At 37.7% G+C, this 14283-nt stretch overlaps 1 protein-coding gene across 1 annotated transcript in view; it reads right to left on the reverse strand.

The window, feature by feature from the left end:
• Nucleotides 1-14283, reverse strand: part of VPS13B (vacuolar protein sorting 13 homolog B) — an 811037-nt gene that overhangs the window by 166474 nt on the left and 630280 nt on the right. The window contains exon 36 of the mRNA XM_045996973.1: nt 793-1188. Within this exon, the coding sequence (XP_045852929.1) occupies nt 793-1188 (396 nt within the window). The remainder of the gene's footprint in view (nt 1-792; nt 1189-14283) is intronic.

A 14283-nucleotide genomic window follows, 5' to 3' on the forward strand; every position in this document is an offset into this window, starting at 1 on the left:
CTGAACAATTTCTCTCTTTTTAAATAAATTGTTACCAGTGACTTCATAGAGTGCATTAGAATCATCTGTAGAGCTTTTGGAACACAGACTTCTGGGCTCCACGCCCAGAGTTCTGGATTCAGTAGGTCAGGGGTGGGGTCTGAAACCTGGCATTTCTAACGAGTTCCTAGGTGATGCTGATGCTGTTGGTTCTGCGACCATGCTTTGAGAAACACTGCTCTAAGGGTTCACAAAACTTGATAGTCCACTGTTCCACTAAGCTATTTTAGGTAAAAAGGAATTCAGAAGTGGATGGTTTTACAGACATTTGTAGGAACATACCCAAAGAGATGGATACCAACAGATTCATTTAAGGTGATAAAATATTTAGGTTCAAAGGATTTGTTACAAACTTAGCTCTTAAAATAAGGTCACAAAAAAAATGTCTCCCTCTGTAATGGTCCTTAAAACTTTTTTTTTTTTTTTTAAATATTTTATTTATTTGACAGACAGAGATCACAGGTTGGCAGAGAGGCAGCCAGAGAGAGAGGAAGGGAAGCAGGCTCCCCGCTGAGCAGAGAGCCAGATGCGGGGCTCGATCCCAGAACCCTGGGATCATGACCTGAGCCGAAAGCAGAGGCTTTAACCCACTGAACCACCCAGGTGCCCCTGGTCCTTAAAACTTTTAACCTCTAAAAAACAAAACAAAACAAAACCTTTTAACCTCTACATAGTATGAATCTTTAAAATTATGCATTTTCAGATGCCAACAAACCATATTATCATCTCCCTCTCCCCCTTTCTGTGACTTACCAGGTATTTTCTGTGTTGCTTTGACATTAAGGCTTCCACTGAGGGTTGACAAAGATGCTAACAGGCATGGTTTACTAGGATGGGGGACAGTTTCCATGGAGACCACAATCTGAGTAGTATGGACAGAAATTTTCTGAAAGCAAGAAACAGTTCTCCACATGTTTTCTTGAAATGGAATCTTCTGTGCTCCATCACCATGAACTTGAGGTTTTGACAATTTTCCACGGTAACATTTTGAGGTTGGAAACTCATCCTTATTCAGTGAGGTGTCTGATGGTGCTGATGTCTCTTTGCTGTGTGCACTTCTTATCTTTTTTAATAAATTGTTTATCTGATCCAACTTGGTAAAACTCAGATTTGCTTTCAAAGGCTTTGATATGTCCAAGTTGATGTCTGCTATAGAATTGAAAAAGGGAAGAAAATTACTGAAGCTCTGTCATTGAATAGAAACCCTTGCTTCCCTGTCAAGCTCCTGTTTAAGTCTCCCCACACTTGTACAGTGGACTCATTAGGATGCCAGGTGTTGGAATTCTTTCACTCGTCATCTAACTGTTCTTCCCATGTAGTAACTTGAAGGACCACTTTCTCTGGACTACTCGCGTGCCTTCCATCATGTCTCAATCCATGTGACTGTTCCTGATAGAGTGAAGGCCATGCATGGACATCTATTTCCGCCCTCCCCCTGAGCCAAAATTAAGCAGCTATTTTAGTTTGTTACTGGAACTGACATTCTTTCTTCCAAGGTAAAAGGACTTCCCCTAGGATCTAGCACAATGTTTGACACAAATACTAGTGTCAATAAGTATCTGTGTAACTGACTAGCTGAAGTAGCCTTCCCTGCCCCATTCCCTAATCAAGTATATGTAGAAAAGATTTGCTTCCCCTTTGTGCCCTGATGAGAACCAGAAGGGTCCCTTACATCGTTCCCTACATTCTGCATTCTATAACATTTAAACACCCCATCCAATGTAAGTGTACATGGAGATCTCTTCAAGCCTACAGTCCATTTTATATGCACCATATACCAGGTGTTGTCCTTATTTGCTACTCAGCACCTGACACAGAAACTGACAAGCTTTTTTTTTTTTTAACTGACCAGCTTTAATTTTCTGTTTTTGCCTTCTTCTGTTTTCATTATCAGTAAGACCTAAGACTGTAATTGTTGTGAAGGCAGGGCATGTCATATGTCTTTATACCCAGTGCCTGGCACACTATGTCTCGCCTATGTTTGAATGTACTGAACCTCACAGGTGTTCTTTTCACTGGAGACCGAGTATATATAAGACACAATCCCATATGAAGCTAATGGCAAGGTTATTAAGCAGATAAAGTTAGTTTCTATATCCTTCTTCATAAGGAGGACCTCTTTTTACCTTCCTCAGGCGTTAGCGCCTTACAGTTTTCTCCTGGCCACCCATGTTCCCTCAGGCAATTCTTTTTAAGTGTGTCTTCTCATGTGATTCTTTAATCAGGCCCAGCAAAACTCAGAGAGTCCTGCTTCTGGCTAGGTGTCCACCAGAAAGGATCAGACATCTGAGTCACCCTTTGCAGTACCAAATGCTCCCTGCTCCCCATATTTTCTTAAACAGAAAAAATACAGTAACTTAAAGGAATTGTTTTTTTTTTTAAACCTCCTATTGACAGGTTAACTCACCCACCACAGAATTTACCTATTTAAAGTGTACAGTTCAATGGTTTTTAGTAAACTCACAAGATTGTGCAATTTTTGCCTCTATCTACTTCCAGAACATTATCATCACCACAACAAAAATAATCCCAAACCACTTAGCAGTCCCTCCCCACACATTCCCTACCTCTAGCCTCAGGAAATCACTAATCTAATTTCTGTCTCTATAGATTTGCCTATCCTGGACATTTTGTATAAACAGAATTACATAATATCTTGCCTTGTGGGTCTGGTTTCTTTTAGTTAGTGTAGTAAAAGTTTTTAAGGTTCATTCCCATTGAAACACGTATCGTTAGTACTTTCTTCCTTTTCGTGGCTGAATAATACACCCTAATATGGATACACCACATTTTGTTCATCCACTAACAGTTAATGGGCATTTGAGTTGTCTCCACTGTTTGGCTATTATAAATAATACCATTATGAACATTCATGTGCAAATTTTTATGTGGTCATGTTTTTAACTCTCTTGGTATCTACCTAGGAGTGGGATTGCTGGGTCATATTTGATTACAGTCATCTTAGTGGGTATGAAGTAGTAGCCCATTGTGATTTTGATTTCTTTTTTTTTTTAATTTAATTTTATCTATTTGACACAGAGAGAGACATCACAAGTAGGCAGAGAGGCAGGTAGAGAGAAAGGGGAAGCAGGCTCCCTGCTGAGCAGAGAGCCCGACATGGGGCTTGATCCCAGGACCCTGAGACCATGACCTGAGCCAAAGGCTGAGGATTAACCCGCTGAGCCATCCAGGCGCCCCGTGATTTTGATTTCTATTTCCCTAATGATGAATGATGTTGAGTGCTTTTTTATTTGGTTATTGGCCATATGTATATATTCTTGAAAAAATGTTTATTCATATCCTTTCCTCATTTTAAAATGAATTATTGAATTACAGGAGTTATTACTGAATTGTAGGAGTTCTTTATATTCTAGATACAAGTTCCTACCAAATCTAGGATTCACAAATATTTCCTCCCATTCTGTGGATGGTCTTTTCAGGTTTTTGATGGTATTATCTGTAGCACAAAAGACTTTAATTTTTGTGAAGTCCAATTTATTTATTACTTTGCTTGTGCTTTTAGGGTCATATTGAGAAACCTTGCTAGCCCAAGGTCACAAAGACTGATGCTTAGTTTTCTTTTCTAAGTTTTATAGTTTTACCTCTTACATTTAGGTCTATGATTTATTTTTTTAAAGATTTTATTTATTTTTGCAAGAGAGGGAGTGAAAGAGAGAAGGAGAGCGTGTGTGTGCAAGCACAAGTTGGGGGGAGGAACAGATGGAGAAGCAGACTCCCTGCTGAGCAGGCAGCCAGAGGTGGGCAGGACTAGATCCCTTTCTGTGATCATGATCTGAGCTGAAGGCAGATGCTTAACTGACTGGGCCACTCAGGTGCCCCAGGTCTATGATTTTGTTGCATTAACTTCTGAGTACTGTGAGAGTGTGAGTACTGTGTGAGGAAGGGGCCTGACTTTATATTCTTCTTCCAGGAAGTATCTGGTTATACCAGCCCCACATGTTGACAGGCATTATTTTTGATCTGTAGATTTTAGAGTACTGAAAGAAGCTGGTGGGCAAAATACTTTAGGAGGACTGGATGGTTCAAACGACCCATACATTTATTTGCTCTGCCTCCCTACCCTTTCATGTGGGTTTCCAAATTCTGTGGCCTCACAGTAAATAATACCACCTTTACAACAATGCAAAAAAGAAGACAATCTTAAGAGACGAAAAGGAACAACAGGAAACCAAAACAAAAGCTACAGCAGATAGGAGACTCAAATGTGGTGGCCAGAGTGATCTGCTTTGGTCTGGATTTGTAACATGCAGACTTAAATTGAGAGTCTGAAGTGTTCCTTCCATAGCCATAGAACCAATTTAGTGATCCATTCAGGGAGTTGCCCAAACGGCCACCTAAGCCAACTGCTGAACCAAAGGGATCCACTCCCCCTAACTGAAGACTGTCAAAGCACTGTGGAAGGGTATGTATATACACCTGCTCTATCTATGGAGAGTTGCTTGACTACTACCCTGATATGGATCCTATCTCAGGTATCACTGTGGTCCCAGTGACACAGGAAAAAAACATTTAAACCTCTGTTTTTTTGCCTATCTCACTCTTTGAGACTTAGTCCTTGAGTCAGTTCCTTCAGAAGCCTTTCTTGACCCTGTGGCCAAAGAAGATGCTGCCCATCCTCTGCTTCCAGAATACCCTGTGCACGGTGGCTCATCAGCCACCTATTTATATATTTTTAGAGTTAACTTCTTATGTATCTGTCCCAGACCAGTGAACTGTGAGCTCCTGGACAGTATGGGCTCTCCTACATCTTAGTATTCTGAGTGCCTAAGCTACTGTCTACTCCACAGTGAGTACTAAACTAAGTGGGTATTTAATGATGTGATGAAGGAAAAAAATGAATGAATTTTTCCTTTCTATTGAACTCTCCTAGGCTTATCAAATCATTTTATCTAAAATTCCATTTATTCCTATTGGACATGTGCTATTCCCTGTCTCAGTTAATGGCTCTATAATCTACCAGGTGACTCAAATCAGAAATCTGATATTTTTAAACCAATTTCATGTTCTTTTCCTGGTCCAAATCCACTAAAAGATTAAGTTCTATCAATTTTACTTCCAAAATATTGCTTGAATCCAATCTCCTCTCCAGCATTCCAGCCAGTCCCCATTTTTTCCCTCCATGGCTTTGATATTGTTCAGCTATTATAAAACCTCCTGAATGATTTCTCTGTCTAGACCAATTCCTGCTAATACAGTCTCCAGAGTAATTTCCAAATGATTTGCTTCAAATGCAATCCTGATTGGCTCACTCCTATTTAAAACTCTCTATTGGCTCTTCTTTACCTATGGTATAAAAGACCAAGCTCCTTTTAGAATGGAAAAAAAAGGGCCCTGCTTTTCTTTATCTGCCACCATCGCCCGCCTCATACAATAAGGTTCCAGAAATATCAGAGTTTATAGAGCCTGCTTCTCCCAGCTCCCGCTATGCCATACCACCAGGCCTTTGCTCATGTTGCTCCTTTTCTACTGTACCCTTTCTTCACCTAATGCTTAATGTTCAGGGTACTGCTCAGCATTTTCTGCAGAAGTTGGTCCACAAAGCTGGCCTTGCACAAGTATCTTTTTGTGAGATTATATCTGCTGCCAATCAATAAGTTCTGTGAGTGCCTATTTTTCATCATTAATATGCAGCACTGGGCCTCCAATTCAGCACAAATACATGCCTGGTCACTTCATGCAGGAGCACCCCTGAACATTCTAACCTGGTTCTGTCGTAGGCAGAATTCTAAAGATGACTCCCCTGCCCGAGTCCTCTCACTTAGTGATCAAATCACACACTACTTTAGGTAACTGCTGTGCTATGAAGGGATTTTATAGTTGTGATAAAAAGCCTAGGCCTGTTGAATTTCAGACAGAAATGATTTGGTAGGCCTAAATATATAAACACTTTAAAAGGCATATGAAGGAGGCAGAAAGGGAAGTCAGAGACATCTAAAGCCTGAAAAGGGCTCTATTATATACCATTACTACTTTGAGGATGGCGGGGGGGGGGGCATGTGAGAAGGAATGAGTGGCTCTTGAACTGAGAGGTAGGCAACAAGGAGTTAGGGACCTCGATCCTACAACTACAAGGAACTGGATTATGCCAACAACTAGACCGAGTTTCTTCTCTGGAGCCTCCAGATTAGAGCCCAGCCCAACTGACACCCTGATTTTTGCCTGGTGAGATTCGGAGCAGAGAATCCAGCTGCACCAGCCTGGATTTCTGACCTAGAGGACTGCAAGATAATAATTTTGTGTTGCTGCAAGCCACTACATTTGTGCTTAATCTGTTATTCAATAGAAAACAAACACAAATCCCAAAACATATTTATTCACATGACATTCTGAGTTTCTAATGTGAGTATAAATGAAGTTTCAAGGCTTAGGAATGTTTGTCTCAGCTTTTTTTTGAACCTTTTCTTCCAAAGCAAAAACATCTAATATACCTTGCATTTTGCTAGTTGCCAGCTCCCTTTTTAAAAAAAAAAATTATTTAAGGATTCCAGGGGCACATCGGTAGCTCAGTCAGTTAAGCATCTGACTCTTGATTTCTTCTCAGGTCATGATCTCAGGGTAGTGAGATGGAGCCCTATGCTGGCCTCTGGGCTGGGCAGGGAACCTCTTAGGATTCTGCCTCTCCCTCTCTTCCCTTCCCTGGCTCATGCATACTCTCTCTTAAAAATAAAATTATTTAAGGATTCCAGGGAAGACAGGATCCTATCCTTCCCACTCTATGCAGATCCAAAAGTGGAGAGAATGCAATTATAAAACCTAAAAACAAAGTAGCTATTGGAGGACACTGAAAAGTAAAGGTAACAGAAGACTGCAGAAGACGATTAGAGTGCAAAATACTACCAAAATGGAGGTGAGTTTGTCATTCTTCCCTCTGTATCCCATAGCCTGTGCTAAACGCAGTTCAAAATCTAAAAGTTCAAAACCTAAAAGCTGGAGAGAGGTAAGGACAGAATACTAGGAGAAACTCTATTTCTGGCTTCAGGAAATGGGAAGATAATTCCTAGTGCTCACACAGGGACTATGAAAATCCTTCTTTTCTTCATTTTCTTGTGCCACAGAAAATAGAAGAGGAAAGAATATTACTTATCAACCCATTTTATGAAACCATCATTATTGATACTAAGACCAGATAAAGACAGTAAAACTACAGACCTTAAGAACAGAGACATAAAAATCCTCAAAAAAAGCTATAAATCAAACCAGCAACATGTAATACTAATAATATACCATGATCAATGGTGTTTATGCCAGGAGTACACAGTTGGCTCAATATTAGAAAATCAATCAAAGCAATGATGTTAACAGTTTAAAAAACAAAAAGATTATACTAATTGATGCAAAAAAAAGTTTGAAAAATTCAGTATCCATTTATGGTAAGAACTCTTAATAAAGTACCAATAGAGGGGAGCCTCCTTAACCTGATAAAGTTCATAGATGAAAACCTACAGCTAACATCATACTTCATCATGAAGGATCAAATGCTTGTTCCCTAAGATCAGAAACAAGGCAAGGATATGCATTCTTACTACTCATACTCTACGTAATGCGAAATAATATTAAACATCCTATCCCATGCAATAAGGCAAGAAAAAGAAATAAAAGGCATAAAGACTGGGAGGGGAAAAATGTCTATTCACAGATGACATGATTGCTCATGTAGAAAACTCCATGGAATATATAGAAAAACTCCTTGAATTTATAAATAAAATTTGGCAAGATTTTGGAATATAAGATCACCACACAAAAACTAATTCCATTCCTACAAACCACATTGTGCAGTTGGAATAAATTTTTTTAAAAATTACACTTATAATAGCTCTAAATAAAATAAGTACTTTGGTATAATTCTAATAAAATACATACAGGTATATATGCTGAACACTACAAAATGCTAATGAAATATCAAAAAAGACTTAAGCAAATGGAGACACATAATCTACATATATTCATAGACCAGAAGACTCAACATAGTAAAGATGTCAATCTTCTCCTGACTAATCAATAGATTTGGAAAAATTCCAATCAAAATCCCAGCAGTATTTACTCAGATATAGAAAAGCTGATTATAAAATTTTTACAGGACAGCAAACTAGAATACCCAAAACACCTTTGAAAAGAAGAGTAACACTGGAGGATGTAAAAGATTTTAAAACTTAGCATGAAGCTCACCATGATCAAGACAGTATAGTCTTGAAGAAGGGATACACACATATGTCAGTGGAACAAAACAGAGAGTACAAAAATATTGTACAAACATAAACTGTCAAATGACTTTTGGAAAAGGTACAAAGGCAGTTCAACGAAGAAAGGACAGTTTCACTAACAAATGGTGTTGGCCACCCATAGGAAAAAAAAAAAAGAAAAAAAAACAAAGTGCCTGAACCCAACCTTATACCTTATATAAAATTAACTCAGAATGGATCAAAGATCATGGATCTAAATGCAAAATGTAAAATTACAACACTTTATATAAAAACAGAGGAGAAAATCTTTGAGTCCTGGGATTAGGCAGGGTTCTTCTATACAGTACCAAAAAACCAAGATTCAATTTTAAAAATTTATAAATTGGACTTCATAACTAAAAACTTTTGCTCTGTAAAAAGTAGTAGTAAGAGAATGAAAAGAACATGCTATGTACTGGGAGAAAATATTAGCAAACTGCTTATCTTACAAAAGATTTGTATCCAAAATAAATATCTTTCAAAATTCAGTAATAAGGAACAAACAGCCTAATTTTACAATGGGCAAAAGACATGAATAGACACTTCACTGAAGAGGATATATTCATGGCAGATAAGCACATACAAAGATGCCCAACATCATTAGTCATGGGAAAAGTAAAATTAAAATGACAATGGGGTATCTGTTAGAATGACAAAAATAAAAAATACTAACAATATAAAGTGCAGTAGAGAGGCTGGAGCTAGTGGGATTCTCAAGCACTGCTGGTGGTTACGCCAAATAATACATCCACTTCAGAAAACATTTTATCAGTTTCATATATGATCTATATAACCCACCAATCCCACACCTAGGCATTTATCATAAAGGAAAGAAAACTTACGTGCACACAATTTATCCACAAATGTTTGATGTAGCTCTATTCATAAACACTAAAATTGGAAATAATTTCGATGCCCTTCAATGGATGAATTGTGAAACTGTGGTACATCCACATAATGGAATACTACTCAGCAATAAAAAGGAATATACTACCAATACATGTAACACCTTGGGTAAATCTAAGAGGCAATATGTAAGCAAAAGAAGGAAGTCTGAAAAGGTTATATGCTATGGGATTCCATTTGTATGACATTCTTTAAAAGGCAAAATAAGCAAACAAAACCCCTTAAAGTGATGGAGAGCAGTAGTTATCACAGATTAGGGCTTGGGGGGGTATGATTATTAAGAAATATGGTGAGAGGCTTTTTTTTGGATGATAGAACCATTCAATATCTTGATTGTGGTAGCAGTCATGTATATCTACATATGTATTAAAATTCATAGAACTGTACACCAAAAAAGGATTTCATTGTATATTAATTAAAAAAAATAAAAAAAAATGTTATTTCAATGACTTTGTCATATGCATGATAGAATAATTTTTTTTCTATTTCATTTCATTAATTTTTAGTCTCATGTGTTCCTCAAAAGGCCAAACAGCTTGAATATGTCCATGGCTCCTATACGTAGGGGAAGCCCACTTTAGGCCTATGTGTTAACCAAACGTATACTAGGTTAGTTTTTGAGGTTTGCTTTCCACTCTCCATGGCCCTTCCAACAAGGGAGTAGAACAATGTTGGTGGCCCTTCTGTAGAAGGTGAAAAAAATGGAATGCTGTTCCTATGTATTAGGGAAACCACAGGACACTTCTTGATTTTACTAACACCAAATGAGGCATATTAAAATTAGGGGCTTTAAAGCTAGACTAGAATCAGTTAAGCTGGTAAAACTCAAAAGCACAGGTCAGTTTGGTGCTATCTAAAATAGGTTAATTCGCAACTGAGAATATATTCTTTCATAGGACCTAGTTTGTATTATAAAATACATTTTATTGTATTTTTTAAAATATTTTTATTTATTTATTTGATAGACAGAGATCACAAGTAGGCAGAGAGGCAGGCAGAGAGAGAGAGGAAGGAAAGCAGGCTCCCTGCCGAGCAGAGAGCCTGATGCAGGGCTCAATCCCAGGACCCTGGGATCATGACCTGAGCTGAAGGCAAAGACTTTAACCCACTGAGCCACCCAGGCACCCCTAAAATACATTTTAAAAGAAGGCTTCTTTTTGTCAGTAGAGTTTAAATGCTGGTAATTCAGAGAAAGAAATGTGTACTAAAATCTAATTATATTGTTGAATTTCAACTATGAATCTATTTGAGTCACATTAATGACCTTATTTTTATCAAATATAACTACTTTGACTAGTCTGAAATCAGAAAGATCCACTTTCCCAAGCAACAGTAAGGACAGCCCACAATACATACTGCATACAACTCTAATGGCCTCAAATAGAGATGGCGAGTATATAATTAATATAGTTGCCTGTCTTGTCCTATCTTTAAAAGTCATGAATCTCTATTAGGCACTAATTTATACATAACAATTCATCAGGACTCAATACATTTTTAGGAAAAGACATTCTTGGATTTTCCTTTCTCATACAGTTTGTCCCAAGAGTGTCAGTGTGACTTTAAGCCTTAAGAACTTCAGAAGCATAAATGCCATAGATTTTTAAAATATTTCAAAAGCTTAGTTACTTAAATTTCTTTCATATTTCATTTATTTAATGAATTTGAAATGTGAATTTTTAATGTTAATTTTTTGTGGTGCTGGTTTCTAGACAACCCTCTCTCAAGGAGGGGTTCTTCTTTGGACACTTCGTTTGCTTGACTTATACTTCCTGGGGGGTCATGTCAAAACTGTGTATATATCAAAACTTCATTCTTTGGGTGATCTGCAACCTAGGAGTACAATCTCACAGTCACTGAACAGCAGCTGGTGAAAGTTTTCATAAAGTTCAAAACTCTAATAGAATTATATATACGTAGCATAAGACAGCTGTTGTTAACTTTTTATAAGAAATCGAGATTTAGAACATTTAAGTAATTCACCTCAAAAAATTTATTTTCTATGTTTGCATATGGTGCAACATCTCAGCAGGGTGCCCCCCAAGTGGCACATGCAGTCCCTCATCCCTGCCCCTCTAGAGCTGTGTCCAGGTGTAAACAGAGGGACTGGGCAGTCCCATTTGGACAAGTTGGAGAGTGCTATAAAGCCAAGAGCCCTAAAAGCAGAGTGAAAATGAGGCTACTCTGTAATACCAGGTATTCCTTTCAAAAGTACCAGCTGTACCAAGAAACAGGAAGCATGTACCAGAATGAAAAGCACCACAAATGAAATAGTGCCTGTTACGGTTTGGGTAAAGTCCATCAACATGTATGAATCCTTCAACTAAAATCATGAAGTTACTGTCATATCCGAAAGTGTTACAAATTTGTACTGTTACATTTATTACCCACCCAGTGCCTTTAAAACTTTCACATCCTTGAATTAGCAATCACTTTTTTGGGTAGAAAAATCAGTGCCTTTATTATAAATATTTTCAGTTTCATAATGACAGGAAGATGATTTTTACAAATGGGAAAATTATGCAACAAAAGAGTCTGGCATTTTTAAACAAAAAAATGAGCAATGTAGTTTGTATTTTCTAGTATTTATACTTGAAAAGTGATGAAAAAATTAACCTCATTATTAAGATGAAAACAGTAATAAAAATGGAGTAGAAGAATTTTCTTCAACAGAGACACAGTGGGAGCTATATAATGTTTTGCAGGAACTGGAATTATACTTGGATAAAGAACCAGCCATAAATTGTCAATGTGGATTTTATTCCAGTTATTATCAGATTATTTTAAAAGGTTTAGAATTTTTTCAAAATCCTCATCAAATTTTAATAAATGGATTACTTTCAAAGTTCAGGTTTTAAGAATATGCAGTAATAGAGAATCTGCCAGCTGAGTCATCTGTTCCTTTGCCAGATATAATTTCTCATCATCCCCAGAATACAGTCTATATCTTTAAGTTACCAAGCAAACCCATGCCTGTCAATTATCAGATTCTAATCACCCTTCAAAACTTTCTGAACAGCTACCAGGAAACAGAATGATGAGATGACTATTGAGTTAAAAGGAGATTAGACAAATACAAATAAATTACACTTATTTTACGCTCCCATCACCCTAGGAGATGACTTAATAGTGAAAGGAAAAGAATCATATTGTAGTAATGAAATCAGAGAGTGAATTCAAGCCCCAGCGGTGATTCCCCTAAGTTTATGTTAATACACACCTTGTGGGGGACCAAACATCAACTGGAAAAGTTTCCTGAAAACTGTTCCAGCTATTCTCTCATTTAAAATGTTCCAACTTTACTTGACCCATTAGTCATCATATTACTTACATTTATGATGTATTTTGAAATCTATTACCAAAAACCCAATGGATTCAATATGGCTTGTTATACCCAAATCATAACATTTATGAAAGAAAACTTCTTTGTTAAGTGTTTCTTCCTTTGGAATTTTATTTGTAAGAGACACTTTTTTTTTTTTTTTAAAAGACCAGCAAGGCCTGCTCAGTAAACAGGACATACGTGGTGGTGGCTACGTATAGGCACAGGAATGATGGTGCTTCCTACCCCCTACCCCCTACCCCCAACCCCCATTTTAGAGAGGTAAATGCAAAACAGAACAAATCTGTAACCAACCTTAACTTTATGAATTATAGTATCTCTAATAAAAAATATTTTTTGTTATTAGGTCATAGAACATTTTTTTCTTATTCAGCAATTCAAATTCAGATTTTTATGACAGTGTCCAAGTAAACATACTCCTGATGATAATGGACAGTGGAGACTGAGTATTCACAGGTGTGAGAACTAGAAAAACTGGAAAGTTGCCCATGACAATGAGATCAATGTATTTTTATTGAAGGTGTGAAGTGTAAAGACCTCAGCGGTGGCAGATGTGAGTAGTCCAGTTAACAACGGTAGACCAAAGCAACTGGGAATAAGCTGTCCCTCGTGCTGCTGAGGAGGCTCAGAGACATGGCCTGACACATGTTCTTGCCCTGGTCAGCTGCAGCAGTTCACAGTGCTGACACCTGGGATGTGGGCATCATCACCACCAGCATTATTCTCGTACACATATTCTTATGATCAGGATTGACTTTTTTAACTACATTTTATCCCCCCTCTCCAATCACAACATAAATGCTCTGATTATAGGGTAAATGTACTGGTTTTCTAAAATGAGTATATTAAATTAAACTTCTCTAAATGAACTTCTCTCTCTAAACAGTCATCAAAAAGGGCTAAGCATGGGACGCCTGGGTGGCTCAATCGGTTAAGCTGCTGCCTTCGGCTCAGGTCATGATTCCAGGGTCCTGGGATCCAGTCCCACATCGGGCTCCTTGCTCGGCAGGGAACCTGCTTCTCTCTCCGCCTCTGCCTGCTACTCTGCCTGCTTGTGCGCGTGCACCCGTGCTCTCTCTCTCTGACAAATAAATAAATAAATAAATAAATAAATAAAATCTTTAAAAAAAGGGGCTAAGCATACTCTATTGCTCTAATAATTTTGGCAGCTCTTTTGATGTCTATGTCCTTTCTTTTTCTCTTTTGCTTTTCTCAGTGATGGCTTGTACTCATCCTGGGTTGGAGACAGCAGAGCTACTTTTTGGGAACAGCCAAATTTTGTTTTGCGATAAGGGAACAAAGATCCCACAGTGAGGGAAGATTAAAAACATGAAGAATCCAATTTCTAGTGACTCCCACTTCCAATGACGAGATAATTGGAGTAGCATTAAAAATAATGACTTAAGAATAATACCAAGCAACAACTAATTGGCTACCAATGGAATATACTAGAAAAATAATTCATTTCCCCCAGCTTTATTAAGATACAAATGAAAAATGATATTTTAAGTTATTTAAAGTATATATTATGATGATCTGATACATGCATCCATTGTAAAAAAGTTCTTCTCTTCTAGAAAATCAACTCATTCTAAAAAACCTCATTTTTTTTCAAAGATTATTATTTTATTTATTTGACAGAGAGAGAGATCACAAGTAGGCAGAGAGGCAGGCAGAGAGAGAGGAGGAAGCAGGTTCCCTGCGGAGCAGAGAGCCCGACGCGATCCCAGGACCCTGAGATCATGACCTGAGCCA

Source organism: Meles meles, chromosome 1 (assembly GCF_922984935.1).
Source record: "Meles meles chromosome 1, mMelMel3.1 paternal haplotype, whole genome shotgun sequence".
NCBI lineage: Eukaryota > Metazoa > Chordata > Mammalia > Carnivora > Mustelidae > Meles > Meles meles.